Source organism: Pongo pygmaeus, chromosome 17 (assembly GCF_028885625.2).
Source record: "Pongo pygmaeus isolate AG05252 chromosome 17, NHGRI_mPonPyg2-v2.0_pri, whole genome shotgun sequence".
NCBI lineage: Eukaryota > Metazoa > Chordata > Mammalia > Primates > Hominidae > Pongo > Pongo pygmaeus.
This window is the reverse complement of record NC_072390.2, coordinates 38,588,673-38,608,037: the sequence shown is the minus strand read 5'-3', so window position 1 is coordinate 38,608,037 and position 19,365 is coordinate 38,588,673. Positions and strand designations below refer to the sequence as shown.

Sequence of the window (19,365 nt, the reverse complement as noted above, 5' to 3'; positions counted from 1 at the left end):
TACAATGCTGTGTAGCAGGGAAATAATGGTGTGCTAGCAAGCAGAGCCGTTTGCATCACATAGATGAAACCACTGTGAGACTCTTCATTTAAAAACCAGTTATTGTGCTGTTGTCTAGATAGTCGTAATGTCATCTGTATGGTTGAAAATAGAACCAGGACGTATCACTGCCAGTCCCTGGTACAGGGTGTGTTCTCTCTGTATGAAGAGAAAAAGGAAGCATAGAATGCAGGATAATGACCCTCAGATAAACTCCACGGAGAGAGAATCACTGAGCTGTGCTTTCAGCCTGAAAATTCTGATTGCTGCTCTCATCTGTTCTTATTTCTGCCTGGAGTAACACTGCCATCCAACATCATTCGGGAATTCTCTCTTCTTTTTTTCCTGGCAGAGAGAGTGAAATTTTTAAATATGGAAACACATCCTTTTCAACACAAATTATTTTTTTTAACTGAATCTCCTACCTAATTTTTTTTTTAAATTTCTCTACTCCCTCTGCTTCTTCAAATAACACTGCAGAAGATTTAGCATTTTCTTGATGATTAGACTGTGGACTGTTTTTTGTCTGTTCTTGACTTTAGACTCATAAAATGGGGCAGATTTTTGTTCCCCACCCTATTCTTGAAACAATACAACCCTTTTGTTTTCAGAAGTAATCACAGAGATCCATTCTGTCCAGTACAGTTGCCACTAGCCACGTGTGGCTTTTGGGCCCTTGAAATCTGGGTAGTACGACTGAGAAACTGATGTTTTTACTTTTTTTTTTTTTTTTTTTTTTTTTTTGAGACGGAGTCTTGCTCTGTTGCCCAGGCTGGAGTGCAGTGGTGTAATCTCAGCTCACTGCAACCTCCGCTTCCCAGGTTCAAGTGATTCTTCTGCCTCAGCCTCCCAAGTAGCTGGGATTACAGGCACCCACCACTGCACCTGGCTAATTTTTGTATTTTTTAGTAGAGACGGGGTTTCACCATCTTGGCCAGGCTGGTCTCGAACTCCAGACCTTGTGATCCACCCGTCTCAGCCTCCCGAAGTGCTGAGATTACAGGTGTGAGCCATGGCACCCGGCCTGATTTTTTACTTAATTTTAATTAACATAAGTTAAGTTGTAAAATGAAGCAGAAACTGTTCTTCCATTAAAAACGACTTTGTTAAGACTAGATTTCATGTTAACTGTTTAGTAGCTTGATTGAGATGTGCTCTAAAAGTGTAGGATACACACTGGATTTCGAAGACAATATGGAAAAAAGTATAACATTTTTTGTATGTATGATATGTTGAAATGCTAATATTTTGGATATACTGGGTTAAATAAAATAAATTACTAAAATTAGTTTTGACTTTTTAAAATGTGGCTACTACAGAATTTGAGATTATACATGAAGCTCTCATTGTATTTCTCTGGCTGGATTTCTTGACTCTGGCACTGCTGACATTGTGGGTGGGTAATTCTTTGTTGTGGAGCCTGTCTTGTTCCTGGCATGATGTTTAGCAGCATACTTGGTCGAGCTGGGGTGCCTTTCTGTGCCCTGACTGGTGGAATCCTCCAGCCTCTGTCTGAAACCCTTCCTTAAGAGGCCTCTCTCATCTCCTATTTTTAGAATTAATTGTGAGACAGGTCTTTATATTAGCCACCCTAATATAAGCATTCACCTGCAGTAATAGTCCTTCTCTCTTGAGTAGCACAGAATAAACCAAATTCTTTACAAAAGAGGTAATGTCTAATAGGTCGTATACATTCCAAAGCTTCTGCCACAAATTTAAACCCCACTTGGTGCTAGCCATTGTCCTAGGCTACAGGGGCCACAGCAGTAGACAGAATATGAGTTCTCATGGAGTTTACATAGTGTTTGGGGGTAGGAGGTCATCAACTCATCAGCAAGAGAGTGTACCTTATGTCACATCGATCAGTGCTGTGGAGGGGGAAGATGAAGCAGGCCGAAGTGCATAGCAGCTGGGGGAGCCGGGGGAGCTGGGGGCATGGATGTTACTACTCCTGCCATCCCAGGCCCTCTCTCCTATATTCCAAGACCCCGCTCGTGCCCACTGTTCGCCTCACCCCCAGCTTTTGTTTCTCTAGCTTTGCACGTTCCTTAGCACTGCTTATAAGAGATGTTTTCCAGACACCTTTGCCTCGCCTCGGGTCAATCCTCCTGCATGGTGGTGTTCTAGTTTCTTTTAAAAGTGGCACCTGGGCCATGTGTGGTGGCTCACACCTGTAATACCAGCACTGTGGGAGGCTGAGGTGGGTGGATCACTGGATGTAAGGAGTTCAAGGCCAGCCTGGCCAACATGGTGAAACCCCATCTCTACTAAAGATAACAAAAATTAGCCAGGCATGGTGGCGGGTACCTGTAGTCCCAGCTGCTCGGGAGGCTGAGGCAGAAGAATCGTTTGAACCCGGGAGGTGGAGGTTGCAGTGAGTCGAGATCATACCACTGCACTCCAGCCTGGGCAACAGAGTGTGACTGTCTCTCAAAAAAAAAAAAAAACAAAAGAAAAAACACACCAAAACAACAGTGACACCTGAGCCTGAATCCCAGCTCAAGTTGCCCTCGGGGATGCTCTGGCTGCTGCCCCATTGTGGCAGTCTGAGATTGCACCTGTCTTCTTGGCAGCCTCGTCATGCTATGGACTTAGACTGTGGTCAACAACTGAGAGTCATTTACTAAGCCATGGCTTGTGTGCTGCGTAGGTGTCTCGTGAGCTGGTGTTTCTCTTGCTGCTTCCCATCAGTTTATTGCACAAAGTGTGGTCTCAGTGAGGCAAGGCGCTTGGCTCTGCGTGTCCTACAGAAGAAAATAACATGGGCTCTGTAACGGCTGTTTACCTTTCAAAACCCCTTCCCCTCTGCTTTCTGGTTATGTTCTGAATAGGTAATGAATGTTGCAGATAATCTGACTTCCTTATAAATGAGTAATGATTACATTCTCATAAAATCACACAGTTTTGTGCATAAAAATGAGTATAGGATATTCCCAGGTGGGACTCTTGGCTGACAGTCCTCTGAGAATTTCTAAACCAAGAATAATTACAAAGCTCGAATGTCTCTCATCTTCTGCCTCCAAGATATTTGTTGTTCTTGCCTTTCTGCTATTCTTGCCTTTAGTTAGAATGGTGGCACACGGTCTATACATTTAATGTCAGCGTTTGTCAGGGGTGAATGACAGCCCTCATTCCCTCTTCACAAGCTTCTTTCAAGCTCGTAACTCTCTAGGTATGCTACACTTTGGATGGACTTTTCCAAGACAGTAGAAGGAAAATTTGGCCGGGCGCGGTAGCTCACGCCTGTAATCCCAGCACTTTGGGAGGCCAAGGCAGGTGGATCACCTGAGGTCAGGAGTTCAAGACCAACCTGGCCAACATGGTGAAACCCCGTCTCTACTAAAAATACAAAAAATTAGCCGGGCATGATGGCAGGCACCTGAAATCCCAGCTACTCAGGAGGCTGACACAGGAGAATGGCTTGAACCCGGGAGGCAGAGGTTGCAGTGAGCTGAGATCACACCACTGCACTCCAGCCTGGGCAACAAGAATGAAACTCCATCTCAAAAAAAAAAGAAAAAAATAGATGGAAAATTTAATTTACATACATCTCTAAAACTATATTATACATGCAAAGCATAGATAATGGCAGGGATTCCTATTCCTGGTATCCATTATTCGTGTCACAGAGATTGATAGTCTTGGATAGTGGGGAATGTGATTTAAATACCATCTGTGGCCACTTATCCAGCAGATTGGTTAGATGGCAGATCTGCCAAATGAGCAGTGTGTGTTCCTAAAAAAGAAAAAGAAACTAGAAGAATTCCACCATGGATTATTGACTTAAAAATGTAAATTGTATTAACTTCTATAATCCAGATTAATTAGTTTAATTTAGAGGTTCTTTAGAAGATAATTTTTAAAATATCTAATATTTTAGCTACATGGATGTATTTCAGAAGGCAACTGGAAAACTTTTTATTATTTTATTATTTTTTAGTTTTTGAGACAGAATCTCACTCTCTTGCCCAGGCTAGAATGCAGTGGCGTGATCTCGGCTCACTGCAACCTCTGCCTCCCGGGTTCAAGTGATTCTCCTGTCTCAGCTTCCTGAGTAGCTGGGATTACAGGCGTGCACTACCACACGTGGCTGATTTTTGTATTTTTAGTGGTGATGGGTTTCACTATGTTGCCCAGGCTGGTCTTAAACTCCTGAGCTCCAGTGATCTGCCCACCTTGGACTCCCAAAGTGCTGGGATTACAGGTGTGAACCACCACGCCCGGCTAACAACTGGAAAACTTTCATAATAGTGTTCTGGAAAGTTGGCCTGGGCACCTCTTGCACACCCCTCATTCCTGATGGTGCTGCCATTCTGATCTGTGGAAATGGGGTGGCTCCCAGCCCACCAGGGCTGGCTGTGATGTGCTGCTTATCCAAGCCACAGACCTTCAGCCACAGGCAGCCGTCATCCCTTGGCTACTTTCAAACACCTACAGAGGCTTTGAAGATGCTCTTTCTGTAGAGGTTAATTTGTTTTCCAGTCTACCCAGAATTGCTAAATTTTGTTCAGTGTTAGTCTCCTTGGGGAAGTACTGATGTATGTTACAGGGCCTAAATACTTTTTACTTTTTACTTTTTTTTTTAAAATACTTTGGCTTTTACTCTTTAAAAATACTTTGGCTTTTATAAAAGTTTTCTATTTTCCATTTCATTTCTTAAAAACCTGTATCTAAGCTTTGTGATGGCATTTTGTTTACATCATTTAGCAGCTAGAGAATGATAATGTATTAAGTATCAGAACATGGTAGGTGTGCCATAAATCCAACAACAGGGTCAGATGTGCCATAACTTGAAAGGATAGTGGATCTCTGAGGTGGTCCAAACAGCTGGATCCCAAGGACTGGGAGGACTGAGTTCAGATCAGAGCAATACTGAAGACAGAGGACCAGTTGATTTGCTACAGAATCGTTTCAGGGGCCAAAGTAGGTAGCGGTGAACAGGTGCAACCCTAGATTAGCCCTGCTTAGCCCCGTCTGTGATGACACACATTTTTAAAGGGTCTTTCTGTGCCTGCAGCTCTCATGTGAACGAAAGCAGTTCTTCCCTCCTACTGACAATGGCATTAGAATGAACTTTATGTTTTTCTTTTCTTTTTTCAGAACAAGTTTGCCTTCTCCTATGTTTTCCAGAAATGACTTCAGTATCTGGAGCATCCTCAGAAAATGTATTGGAATGGTAAATTAATGGTTTTGTCATATGATATTAAGCAGATAGGTTTAATCGCATATTCTTTAGAAAGGAACCTAAAAGTTTGCATTAAAGTGGTGCACGCCAATGTTTATGGAAACGTACGAGAATCATAAATTGCGAAAAGTCGTAGGTGACTTTTTTCTGACAAGAATTTGAGCTGCTCTAATGGCTTTAATGTGCATTTTCGATGTAAAAAAAAAAAAAACCAGAAACTGAAAATGCCGTGTTTCTGTTGACACAGCACATTTATACTGCCCCATAGACTTACCTAGAAACTCTCAGAAAGAACAGTCAACCCCACAGTGGAGAAGAGAATTTCACTTACACTTCTGTGCACAGAGCAAGTTTTCATATTTGGAATTTGTAAGTGTGGTATACTAAATATTTGGAATATGTCTCTGCTTAGTTATCTGTGCAGGTGGATCTGATATGCGGGGAGGTAGGGAGATGGCAGCATTTCCTTTCATAGAAATCCTTGGATTCCCTTGAAAGTAGTAGTCAACACCACCACCCTGATGTCAGTCAGGCTAGGATTCTGGGTAAAGTTCTCCTAACTCTTCCTAGTGTGACCTTGGACCACTGAACATGTAAGTCATGTGGCACAAAAGAATCTGCCCGGACATTACCTTTTTAACGTGTTGCAATTGAGTGTGTACCCTAGGAGCACTCCAGAACTTTCCCTGTGCTGGGAAGTACAGTCACCTCATGCACACTTCATTCTGCGGCTTGAAATCCTGTCCGCTGCAGAGGTACCCACTTTGGCATTTTTCTTTTCGTTTTCTTTCTTTTTTCATTTCATTTCTTTTCTTTTTTTTCCTTTTTTTTGAGACAGGGACTCATTACCCAGACTGGAGTGAAGTGGTACCCTCATGGCTCACTGTAGCGTCAACCTCCCCAGCTCAATTTATCCGCCCACCTTAGCCTCCTGAGTAGCTGGGACCACAGGCATGTCCCGCCACACCTGGCTAATTTTTTGTATTTTTAGTAGAGAAGGAGTTTTGCTATGTTTCCCAGGCTGGTCTCGAACTCCTGGGCTCAAGCAGTCCTCCCACCTCAGCCTCCCAAAGTGTTGGGATTACAGGCCTGAGCCACCATGCCTGGCCTCTGGCATTTTTCCAATGTCTCTTCTCTGAGTGGATAATGAAATCTGAAACTTCCTAAATGTAATTTCCAAGGAACAAATTTCATAGGCATTAATTTTAAACAAATTTTTTTTGACTTCTGCATGGAGAGTAATTCATCTAAATTTCGGAGCCTGATAATGTAGGATCTAATCCCCACTCTCCCACCTCCTGGCTGTGAGACCCCCAGCAAGTTGCAGTTCCTACCTGAGTAACATTCCATCCAGTGTAACACTAGGATCATAATTTGTACCTTAGAGGTGTATTGAGAGATAAATAATTTATGTAAAATGCCTGGAACAATTCCTGGTTTTAACATTGTGCTCAATAAGTAATAGTTCATATTATCATTAATCACAGCTGAGAATGAGACGCGAGCTCTAACTTTATTTCAATTCTACTAGGATTCAACAGGACAAAGCAAGTGTATATAGACAGTAAGATGACAGTTACACACATTTGTCTCTTTGGAACTGAAAATTTAAAGATAAAAATTAGTATTTATTTGTATTCTGCAGAGTCAGTGTTTTTCAAACCCTTTGTTAAATACGTTTACCTTTGTGATCCAGTATGCAAATATGTATATATACGTGTCCTTAAAATTAAAATCAGTTTCACAAACGAATATTCATCATTACTACAAATTGTATATTATATTAAAGTAATACTGATTCCAACTCATTAAATTTATTTTAGAACTTGTTAATGAACCAAACCCACCATTTGAAAAACACTGCTCTGAGTTACTATAGAATTTGTACTGTATCTTTGTAAGGTTATTTGGTCAAAGGAGTTTGTATGAACATTTCAGATGTGGTTTAGTCTTTCTGGCCACTTTAGAATATACAGTTTTCTGTATTTCTGTTGACTGATTCCTTTCTCCTGCTCTCTCCTGTTTCACTGGGTGTCAGCTGTATTGTTGGTGTTATGAATTTGTTCATGAAGGTGACCAGCAATCTGTCTAGTTTACGTCCAAATCAAGACTAACCATTCTTTTAAAAGATAGGAGATGATGTTATGTTGGATTGCACCTACTATGTTCTGAAAGATACTCTGTTTCTCTAGAATGCGGTTTTACTTTTATGTTTAGGCACAGAACTTATTGTACAAGTAAATGCTTATGCTGAATCATAAATACAACAAATAAACATAGAGCTGTTTGGGTTGAAAGGGTTCCATAGAATTTTCTGAATCATATCTCTAGAACTTATTGATTCAAAGCATAGAGAGAGAGCTTCAGGGGAAGTCATGTTTTTGGAAACTTCTTTCTGCTGAGGTTCATAGGAGACAAATGTTCTGGAAGAACATTTTTATTAATGTGGATTGAAAGGAAATCACATAGCTTTTGGAAATATTGTTCTTTGGGCACTGTCTGCTGTAGGACCTTCTCTCTTAGGCAGCAGACACAATCAAGGTATAAGCACTAAGCGACAGTAAAAATTAAAAATGAGGAGTCTTGAGAGAGAAATACAAATATTACCACTTTTTTTTTTTTTTTTTTTTTGAGTTGGAGTCTCACTTTGTCGCCCAGGCTGGAGTGCAGTGGTGCAATCTCGGCTCACTGCAGCCTCCGCCTCCCGGGTTCAAGTGATTCTCCTGCCTCAGCCTGCTGAGTAGCTGGGACTACAGGTGCATGCCACCACGCCCGGCTAATTTTTTATACTTTTAGCAGAGATGGGGTTTCACCATGTTGGCCAGACTGGTCTCGAACTCGTGACCTCAGTTGATCCACCCACCCTGCCTTCCAAAAGTGCTGGGATTACAGACGTGAGCCACCGCGCCCAGCCTGCATGTTTCTGATTCTATCACATTAATCCAAATGCTTCACTTCGTGTCCTTTTTGTGGGGGTGAAACTGAGTTCTAGAAGCCATGTGCATACCTTCAGCTATCATCTCTCTTCCCTCACGTCCATTTACCCAGCTTCTTAATTTGTTAATAAGTCTTAAGAGTGGAAGAGGAAATTTGATACCGAGCCTTAGCTCTTCCTGCTCTCTGTTGTGAGGAGCGTGCCAGGACAGAGTGCGGGGTGTGAGCATCCTGCGGGTGACAGCCCCACAATTCCACACTCAACCAGAGTCCCCATCCCATCTTTTTCCACAACAATTAATGCCCCGGATTTGTATGCTATGATGATATCATTTTATGGTGTAATGCTATTATTATTCAAAATATGTGGCTTTTCTAAATTCACAGTACATATTCTTATCTGCTAGATATGGTCTAGTTCTCACTTTGTCTTAGGAAAGAAAGGAAGAGGTTCTTCTCCATGCATTTGTCATCTTGGCCCCTAGTGTCCGCAGCCCCATCCCCAGCCGGGCTCACTCTGCCCCATCTCCTCCGCTCCCACGCACCTGCACGTTGTGCTTTACCTTTTTCCAAATAGCATTTAGCCACTTTGATTTCCAATACTGATGACATCCTTCTTTTCTTCTCCCAGTCTGTTTTGGGCAGGATTATGTTATCAAAATGTCAGGTTATACAATGTGAAATGAATACTTTACATAACTGGAATTCAACCCTAAATCTCTTTGTGGTTGAAGCTTTTACCAAACAAACAAATCTCCGGCTCCTGAGAACTAAATCCTGACACTGCTTAGTCATTTGAAGCCTTTGCTTATTTCTTTCTGCTTGTTGCCCCTTTGTCACAGAACTCTTTAATCCCAAAGCCTCATGTCCTGTGTGTACCCTGTTTCCATCCTCCTCTTCTCCTGCATCCCTTTGCTCCAGTGGCTTTCTCAGCAGGGCTCAGCCAGAGGTTAGGTCGTTGGTGTTCATGCTCAGTGACTTAGGCAACCAGCCCCAGGACCTCAGCACAAAATTTGAGGAGGTACTTGAGCTCAAGGCCATGTGCGTGCTGACCTTGTGTGTGTTCAAATGTCTTGGAGTAATAGAATAGTCCTGGATTATTGCAAGAGGTGACAAAGGTCTGGAATATCATGAATACCGACTACTTAAAGTGAAAGAAAAGTGTTGTATCATTCTTTTAAAGGTAGCTAGTGGAATCCACCTACCATCGAGTTTTGATTGCCACTGTCATTCTGTTAAATAAATACATGAGCAAGCTGTTCTTCAGTCATTGAAAAGCTTATACTTCTATGTCTCCTTTAACTTGTATTTCCATTTTATCCTTCCTATAGGATAACTCAGTTAACTTTGTGTCCTTTTTGTGGGGGGTGAAACTGAGTTCCAGAAGCCATGTGCATACCTTCAGCTATCAGCTCTCTTCCATTACCTCCATTTACCCAGTTAACTCAATTTTTTTAATCTCTGAGGGTCTTTTATGGATTACTTTATCATACTTCATTATTGCAGAAATATGTATAAAAATTAAAATTTAAAAAGCTATATTCTATAAGACTTTAGTACTAAAGGTTTCTTTGCATTGTTATAAATGTTAGTATTTGATTACAATTGTAAACATTATAAAATATGAAATATAAACATTATAAAATATTATGAAAATACTAACAAAAGGTAAAAATGTTATGAGTGAAAAGAATTGTTTTCAATTGGGTTTAGATATCTAAGATGAATATCACTTGCTGCTAGAATGAGATAGGATTTTCAGTAACAATTATGTTCTTGTTTTTGAATAGATGCAAGGATTGAGAGCTTTGCTCATATTAATAGACAAATGCGAGTAGGAGTTTTTTGGGTTTTTAAAAAAATGTCCAGTAATGTCATTCAGTTCTTTGACCCCCTTCTCAACTATATGCCGAAAGTCAGATTATATTATAACATTTTTTTGTGTGTGATTTATAAGCTAACAACTCAATTAGGACTCCCTTCAGTGTTACTAAAAACACAACTTTAAAAAACTCTAACTTGCACAAGGTTTTGTTACCTTTCATTAGTCATTGGCTTCTTGGCCTCTGGGAAATACACCAGAGAAGCTTTTCCCAAGCTCTCCGATCTCAATTCATTGAACTGTTTTTATCACTCAGTTGTACCTTGCAATACTGAGAAAGGGTTGAGAAAATTGGATTTTTTTCACTGAAGTAAACCTTTGTCAGTATGTTTTTGATAAAATGCTTTTATCTCACCATGAACCTTAAGATGTTTCCCACAAACTGAAGATTTAGCTCATTCATTCCGGTACAGAATGTCTGCCACATAGCCATGGGGCCAGACCTCATGCCCAGACATATCCCTGGGTCAGAGTAACTGTCAGAAGGGATGAGATGTTATTTCTGGATTCAGATAAACATGTGATACCCTATATGCCACCATGACAACAGTGTTATTCCTGCATTCCAACTCTAAGATAGATGCGGAGCTAGATAAGATTTGGAGCTTTGCCAAATCTGGCATGTTATAAATACCAACTAGAGAGACAGAGGGATAGAAGGAGCAAGATAGTTAAACAAAATTTGGTATCTCTACTCCCACACTCTACAGTGGTCTAAAATCAGAATGTTTCAACCTGGGGAGAAATGGCTTGAAGACCCTATTTCTCATGTCATGTCTTTCTCTTAACTGAAACAGGCTGTCAAGGAGCCCTAATGTAAGTTAATGGTTCTTGAGTAAAAGAGGCTTTGCTGATAACAGTACTGTATCTAAACTTCGCTGTCTGGTGCCCTGGAGGTTTTCACATTTCCAGGTATAAATACTATGCTATGATTCAGGATGGTAGGAGATTAAGTGCTTTTTTTTTTTTTTTTTTTTTTTTTTTAGTAGCAGAGGGCAACTGTGAATGGGGAAATGAGCAAAGAGGAGCAGCACGGTCCCTCCAGTGCAGGTGCCGTCTGAGACTTGCCAGTTTCTAGGAAAAAATGCACGTGGAAATAGATTCCCTTAAAGCCACGAATGCCGAGTGATCCAGGGCAAGCTTGCAGCCCCTGCTTCCGTTGTCTCTCCACATTCCTGTGTAGGTGTTGTCCAGCCTTTAGTGAAGTCCCCTAGCAGGAGGGCTCACGCCACCTCCCAACTCTGAAGCTCTTCAGCTCCTAAGCAGGAAGAATAGGAAAGGAATATCATTATGTTCATTAGCATTTTCCTTAGAGCTTTTCTTACCTTCTTCTCCACGTTTTCCCACTGGTTGCACTGAGGTGCCCACACTGGTTCAGTTAACACCTGATGAACACGCCGCCTTTTCCCACTCCGTGGCGCCTTCCTTTCTGCCTGTGTGTCTTTCACTCTGGCGCTTGTTTTTCCCCATGGCTGGCCTGTGAGGACTGAGGACAGAAGGCACGAGGGCAGCAGGCTTGTTTTCAAACTGCCCATCCAGAGTGGCCACAGGCAGCTCTCCCGGGACGCCTTAGAGTAACTCATCTGCATGTAATCAGTGGTATTCAGATGGCAAGAACCTCATGCAGTGATAAACTAATAGATGAGATGCTAGGCATTGTGTGGAGGGGAGGGAACTGAGCAGCATGAGATGGGGAAAGAAAGACATTTGGCCCTCCGATGCCCTCAGATGTAAGCACAATGAATTTTTTCATTATCGGTAGCTGTGGGAGGTAGAGGTGTCATAGAGGAAACATCCAGTGCCATCTTCATCTTGCAGGAGGCACGGCTCTATCCAGGGGACAGCTGACTGCCACCAGCCCCCGGCTGTCAGTGGAGCGAGCCCTGGGGACCCACCAGGGCTTAGGTCACACATGCGGGGGAGCACCCTGCCCACAAGCTGCTGTCTGGGCAACAGAGCAGACACACCTAGCCTAGCACTTGAGGAGATTTTTCTCTCTATAACCCAGGTCTTAAGTAGTTGCACTTCTATCCTGTTACAGTGGTTGACTTTACATTCATACAGTATTTTCAATTTCAGTAGAGCTCAAACTTGGCCTTGCTCTCAGGTTTCTCTAGTGCTCAAGTGAAAACGCAGCCTTCTCTCCTTCTTCTCAGTTTGTCAGCCAATGAGCAGTTGCAGTTAGGAGTTTCTGCAGTTTCATCATTGGTTGCTGTTAATTTGCATGGATAAGTTTAAACTTTGCTATTAGCTGGAATTGCTTGGCATAAATGTTTAACTTTTCCAGCTGCCTGAAGCTCTCAATGATAGAAGTTTCTAGGCAGTGTTTCTTCCTGAAGCTTGATCTTCATAATGTGAATTGTTGTTTTTCTTATTATTGGAATATACACACATATTAGTTGTATACAGTATCTAGAGAATGCAACACCAGACTTCATTGGATTGGAAGTGAAAATGATGTATCAGTGAATTTTCAAGAAGTCTAAGAGGGAAGGAAATAAAATATACCTTGTGTCAGTGAGTTTTTCACTACCTCTCTAGGGAACTGTAGGTTTTAGCAATTGAAATAATTGTAAGATTATTTAAAAATAATTACAGATGATGGAGGCAATACAATTGCAAGTAAGTTGCTCTGTTTTAAAATAGCATGTTACACTCTTCCAAGGTCCAGGTTGTTTTTATGGCAATCTGGGTTCTGCCTCTCCTTCCCTCTCTGTTATTTGACCCAGCCACGTACCTTTCCATTTTCTTGAATGCGTTCATTCTGAGTTACTAAAAGAAATGGAAAGCTGTTTAAATTATTATAGATTACAACAGTTTATTAAAAGGCTTTTAGAATTTTAGCAGCTTTTCAAATGATTAAAAAATAAATCTACTTATTGAATTGATGATAAACCCACATCCTTTGTGCCTTGGTCTCCAGAGTTCACACCACCCTCTTTGTCATTGGCTTCAAACCCCTGGAAAGCCTGGGTGGCTGGTGGTGAGCAGCCCGTGGCTGTGGACAGCTGCCTGCCCCATCCTGCTGTGCTGTGTTTTCCCACGGAGCTGGATGTGGAGAAATGGCAGCGCACGCAGCATTGCTTTAGAGTTGAAAGATTGCATCCCTAGGCCAGTATTCCTGAGAAAACAAAGCAAAATCCCTTTGAGGGAAGAACTCCTGTCTTATAAATACTAAAATGTCATCCCTGGTCCATCTGTTCCTTCCTCAATGAGTATGTGATAGTCCTTAGGAGTGTTTTTCAGGAAAAACAAATTCAAAATTAGACTTACAGGTAAAGTTCTTCCTTTCTTTAATGAATAAACTTTTAAAATTTCTTTATGATCAATCCCACCCTGCTGTTGTGTACAATAAAGGGAAATGGACAAAACAGGAAGAGAGCTGAGCCAGAAATGGCATAGTCTGTGTCACCTACTGGCTGTCACTGGTTGCCACGGCAGTGAACCCCTGCCATCCTGGTGTTTGGATCCCTCCTGGCCCAGGCTTCAGGAAGGGCAGCACCCTGTCCCTCACTCCCTCACCTTTTAAGCTCAGGTCCCTATGCCATGCTGCTTCTGTAGCTTCTCTGCAGCTCAGCTGCCCCTGGGTCAGGGCAAAGTATCCCAGCCATTGACGCATACTTGCTTTCCTGCAACCTTGGAGGACTTGGAGATCTTGTCTGCATTATTAATAACAGTGATAATAGCTAGCATTTATTGCTCACTTAACAGATGCCTGGCACTATTCTAAGTGCTTTATATGAATGAATTCATCTCACCTTTACAAGTCTGGTGAGGTATGTAATGAAATTGTCCCCACTATGGGGAGAGGTTAAGGACTTGCTGCCTGCCACGCAAGCAGTAGGTAGTACAGCTAGGATTTGAATGCAGGAAGTTTGATCTCAGAGCTCATTTTTTTCCCCTTGGTTTTGCAATTATGGCAAAATATATATAACAAAAAAGGTACCACCTTCACCATTTTTAAGTATACAGTTCAGTGGCATCAGTACACTCACAGTGCTGTGCTACCATCACAGCTGTCCATCCACAGAACTCTCTTCAGCTTGCAAAACTGAAATGGTCCCCTCGAAACACCAACTTCCCCACTCCCCCTCCCTCAGCCTGGCAACCACCATTCTACTCTCTGTTCAGAGCCCTTTCTTATTTATTTATCTTTAGCAACCTTACCCAAGAAGTAGGAACCTTTTCTTTTAATTTCCTGTCTCTGGAACTTAGGAGTGGACTAATCTGAATGTATTTTGTTGCTCTTCTTTTTCCATTGTATTACTTCTACGCCGATTTTTCGTTGTCCATTTTATGACTAGCATCAATGCAAATGTGTGTATTATAAGGTGGACCAGCTGCTGCAGCATGAGGCTGTTAGTTTCCCTGGCCTTTCCTTTTGCCTGTCTGAAATTGTTGTTTGTTGTTGTTGTTGTTGTTTTTGAGATGGAGTCTTGTTCTGTCGCCCAGGCTGGAATGCAGTGGCATGATCTTGGCTCACTGCAACCTCTGCCTCCCAGGTTCAGGCAATCCTCCTGCCTCAGCCTCCCAAGTAGCTAGGATTACAAGCACACACCACCATGCCCAGCTAATTTTTGTATTTTTAGTAGAGACATGGTTTCACCATGTTGGCCAGGCTGGTCTCGAACTCCTGACCTCGTGATCCACCCACCTCGTCTTCCCAAAGTGCTGGGATTACAGGCCTGAGCCACTGCGCCTGGCCTATTGTTAGGTTTTAAAGTAATATCTCGTTTTACCCTTGATTAGAAGAGCAGTACATGTTCATTTTAGGAAATCTGGAAAATACAGAAAAGCAGAAGGAAGGTTATTAGGATTCCCTATGCCCCCAACTCCTAGAGATACCCACTGTTAACTTTTTGATGTTACTATCTTCTAGCATTTGTTTCTATGTCTATAAAAACATATTTAACAAGATTAGAATATTTTTGAACATGTTGCTTTATAACCTGTTTTTTTCTTTCAGATTTTAAGGTGAATATTTATTTAGAATGAGGAAAAATCATCACAACTTTTGAAGTGTAAATATCACTATTACCACAGTAACGTTGTTTGTGTCTAGTACCACAAACAATATACATCCAAAATCGTTAGAAACTTCTTTAATTGCCTTAACATTCTTCTGTACTTTTTGTGCTACTCTTTTTTGGCTTTACATTCTCTTTTATCACATGTGACTGTGACTGTGATATTTTCTGTAGCAGGACTAGAAAGATAATTTGATCTTTCCTAAAGTGTGATTCATCAAAATTCGTTTTCTTAAAATTTTATTTTATTTTTTAAGACAGGGTCTTGCTGTGTCACCCAGGCTGGAATGCAGTGGCACGAACATGATTCACTATAGCCTTGATCTCCTGAGCTCAAGCAAGCCTTCTGCCTCGGCCTCCCGAGTAGCTGGGACTACAGATGCATGCCCCCACACTTAGCTAGTTTTCTAATTTTTTTGTAGAGACGGGATCTCACTTTGCAGCCCAGGCGGGTCTCGAATTCCTGGGCTCAAGTGATCCTCGTGCCTTGGTCCCCAAAGTGGTGAGATTACACATGTGAGCCACCGTAGTTGGCCTAATTTTATTTTTTAAAAGACTTTTATTTTATAAAGTAGTTTTCAGTTTACAGCAAAATTGAGAGGAAGGTGCAGAGAGTTCCCACACACTCCCAGGCCCCACAAGTGCATAGCCTCCCCATTGTCAGCATCCCTCACCAGGGCGGCCCATTTGTTAGAATCGATGAACCTGGACGGGTGCAGTGGCTCATGCCTGTAATCCCAGCACTTTGGGAGGCCGAGGTGGGCGGATCACGAGGTCAGGAGTTCAAGACCAGCCTGGCCAACGTGGTGAAACCTCGTCTCTACTGAAGATACAAAAAATTAGCTGGGCGTGGTGGCACGTGCCTGTAGTCCCAGCTCTTTGGGAGGCTGAGGCAGGAGAATTGCTTGAACCCAGGAGATGGAGGTTGCAGTGAGCCGCCATTGCACTCCAGCCTGGGCGACAGGGTGAGACTCAGTCTCAAAAAGAAAAAAGAATCGGTGAACCTGCGATACATCATCACCCCAAGTTCATAGTTTATACTAGGGCTCACTCTTGGTGTTCCGTGTTCATGTAATGACATGTATCCAACATTGTAGTACCATACAGAGTGTTTTCATGCCTTAAAAATCCCCTTTGCTCTGTCTGTTCATCCCTCCCCCCTTACCCTGGGCAACCACTGACCTTTTTACTGACTCTGTAGTTTCATCTTATCCAGAATGTCATACAATTGGAATCATATTGGCTTTTTTTCCCTTAGTAATAGGCACCTAAGTTTCCTCCATGTCTTTCCATGACTTGATAGCTCATTTCTTTTTAGCACTGAATAATATTCCAAAAGTAACCAATTTTTTTACTCAGCATTTAACTGTGTTAACCACATGCATTATTAAGCAAGACCTTTGTCTTCAAAGAGCTCTGCATTGAAGGAGGCGGGAAGTGCAGTGTGTGACAAATGCCTGAAAAGGGAAAGCTCACAGGACAGTGAGAATGCAGGGTGGGGGCAGTGAGAATGCAGGGTGCATCTGGGGCAGGGCACACCTGCAGTGTTCCCCTCTCTCTGTGAGGTGATGGGGGAACATAGATGGGGTATAAGATAGTGTCCCTTTCCCAAGGAATTGTATTACTATACATGTAGCAAGATAAGCTGGTTACCACCCATACTATAACAGTAGGTAATAGAGTCTAATCTCTGATCAGATGCTCAGTTGTGAGCAGTACATTTTGGTACTCTAGCAGTTGGAAAGAGTAGGAAATCAGTGAGTGCTACAAAACTTGAGGAGGAAAGACTTGAACTGGGCCTTGAAATCTGGGTAGGACATAGAGGAATAAAGGGAAGAGAGAGCAGGGCATTCCAGGTTAAGTGGTTGTAATGAGGCTTTTACTGCAGTACCTGGCACATAGTAGGTGCGCAGTTAAATATGTGTTTAATGAAAGCATAAACATGACAGAAGGAACAAATTGGGAATAATACACCTCTTTTAGCATCAGAGATGTTGACTGTCATGCAGCATTGGTGGGAGTATAAATTGGTCAAGCTGTTTTGGAAAGCATTCAGCTTGGTAGTATCTGTAAAAAAATAAAATAAATTAATTAAATGAGCAAGCTTTTGACCCAGAAACTCCACTTTTAGAGAAATCTACTTAAAATCCATATTTGCCTATATTCTTAAAGATATATGATTAAATAGTTCATGGTGTCCATATATGGACTTTGTTTTAAATTTAACAAACACACATATAGCATTACTAATGTGCCCAGAACTATGCTTTATGATAGATACTGTTATGTTAGTACTTAGTACTTATTGATGAGGAAACTGGCACAGGGTTTAACTTGGTCAAAGCTACACGGCTAGTAAAGGTGAACCCAGCAGTGGAACTCAATCTGGTTCAGTGGTCTTAGCATTACACTATCCTGTGATTAGAAAGAACTTGCATCACCATCACTGGCCATCAGAGAAATGCAAATCAAAACCACAATGAGATACCATCTCACACCAGTTAGAATGGCAATCATTAAAAAGTCAGGAAACAACAGGTGCTGGAGAGGATGTGGAGAAATAGGAACACTTTTACACTGTTGGTGGGACTGTAAACTAGTTCAACCCTTGTGGAAGTCAGTGTGGCGATTCCTCAGGGATCTAGAACTAGAAATTCCATTTGACCCAGCCATCCCATTACTGGGTATATACCCAAAGGACTATAAATCATGCTGCTATAAAGACACATGCACACGTATGTTTATTGCAGCATTATTCACAATAGCAAAGACTTGGAACCAACCCAAATGTCCAACAATGATAGACTGGATTAAGAAAATGTGGCACATATACACCATGGAATACTATGCAGCCATAAAAAATGATGAGTTCATGTCCTTTGTAGGGACATGGATGAAATTGGAAATCATCATTCTCAGTAAACTATCGCAAGAACAAAAAACCAAACACCACATATTCTCACTCATAGGTGGGAATTGAACAATGAGAGCACATGGACACAGGAAGGGGAACATCACACTTCGGGGACTGTTGTGGGGTGGGGGGAGGGGGGAGGGATAGCATTGGGAGATATACCTAATGCTAGATGACGAGTTGGTGGGTGCAGCGCACCAGCATGGCACATGTATACATATGTAACTTACTTGCACGTTGTGCACATGTACCATAGAGTCTAAAGTATAATAATAATAATAATAATAATAAAGGGAAAAAAAAAAAGAACTTGAAAGACTCGATGTACTTACATGTGTATAACACCCCGCTAAAAGATCCCCAAAACACAGTGAAGGTGTAATGAGTCAATACACAGAGCTGACATCATGCATTAAAACAAACAAATCTTGGCTGGGCGTGGTGGCTCACGCCTGTAATCCCAGCACTTTGGGAGGCTGAGGCAGGTGGATCACCTGAGGTCTGGAGTTCAAGACCAGCCTGGCCAACATGGTGAAACCCCATCTTTACTAAAAATACAAAAAAATTAGCCAGGCATGGTGCTGCACGCCTGTAATTCCAGCTACTTGGGAGGCTGAGGCATGAGAATTGCTTGAACCTGGGAAGTGGAAGTTTCAGTGAGCCGAGATTGCGCCTTTGCACTCCACCCTGGGCGACAAGAGCACAACTCTGCCTCAAGAAAAAAAAGAAAAAGAAAAATCTCTCTGTGTGTGAATATAAATCAGGAGTATGTATGCATATGTGTGTAAATACGTAGGTATGTATCCCAAAGTGTTGCTGTTGTTTTGTCTCTGGGGATAGGAGTGGGAAAGGGAAGTAGAGAGACATTTTCATGTTTTTATTTCAGTATTATTATATTTTATACTAAGACAGTTATGTATTTCCCAGTTAGTTTTTTTAATAGAAAAAAAATGATAGTTTTTATTGAAAAATAGAAGGCCAGGTGCTATGGCTCACACCTGTAATCGCAGACCTTTGGGAGGCTGAGGTGGGAGGATCTCAGCACTTTGGCAGGTGGATCACCTGAGGTCAGGAGTTCGAGATCAGCCTGACCAACATGGTGAAACCCTGTCTCTACTAAAAAAATACAAAAATTATCTGGGTCTGGTGGTGCACATCTGTAATCCCAGCTACTCTGGAGGCTGAGGCAGGAGAATTGCGTGAACCTGGGAGGCAGACATTACAGTGAGCCAAGATTGTGCCACTGCACTCCAGCCTGGGTGACAGAGTGAGACTCCATCTCAAAAGAAAAAAAAAGAGAAAAAGAAAAATAGAAGAAAGAGAGCTTGGGACATTTCAATTAAGACAAGCCTTGACAGTCCCAGTTTTTTTGACTTGTCCCCAA

General features: G+C 42.0%; 1 protein-coding gene across 15 annotated transcripts in view; it reads left to right on the top strand.

The window, feature by feature from the left end:
* OSBPL1A (oxysterol binding protein like 1A) overlaps positions 1-19,365 on the top strand; it is a 233,268-nt gene that overhangs the window by 193,131 nt on the left and 20,772 nt on the right. For 14 of the 15 annotated variants that reach the window (XM_054460821.2, XM_054460822.2, XM_063653504.1 and 11 more), the window contains one exon: positions 5,140-5,215. The exons of the other annotated variant lie outside the window; for it this stretch is intronic. In XM_054460821.2, the coding sequence (XP_054316796.1) occupies positions 5,140-5,215 (76 nt within the window). The remainder of the gene's footprint in view (positions 1-5,139; positions 5,216-19,365) is intronic. 15 annotated transcript variants of the gene reach the window in all.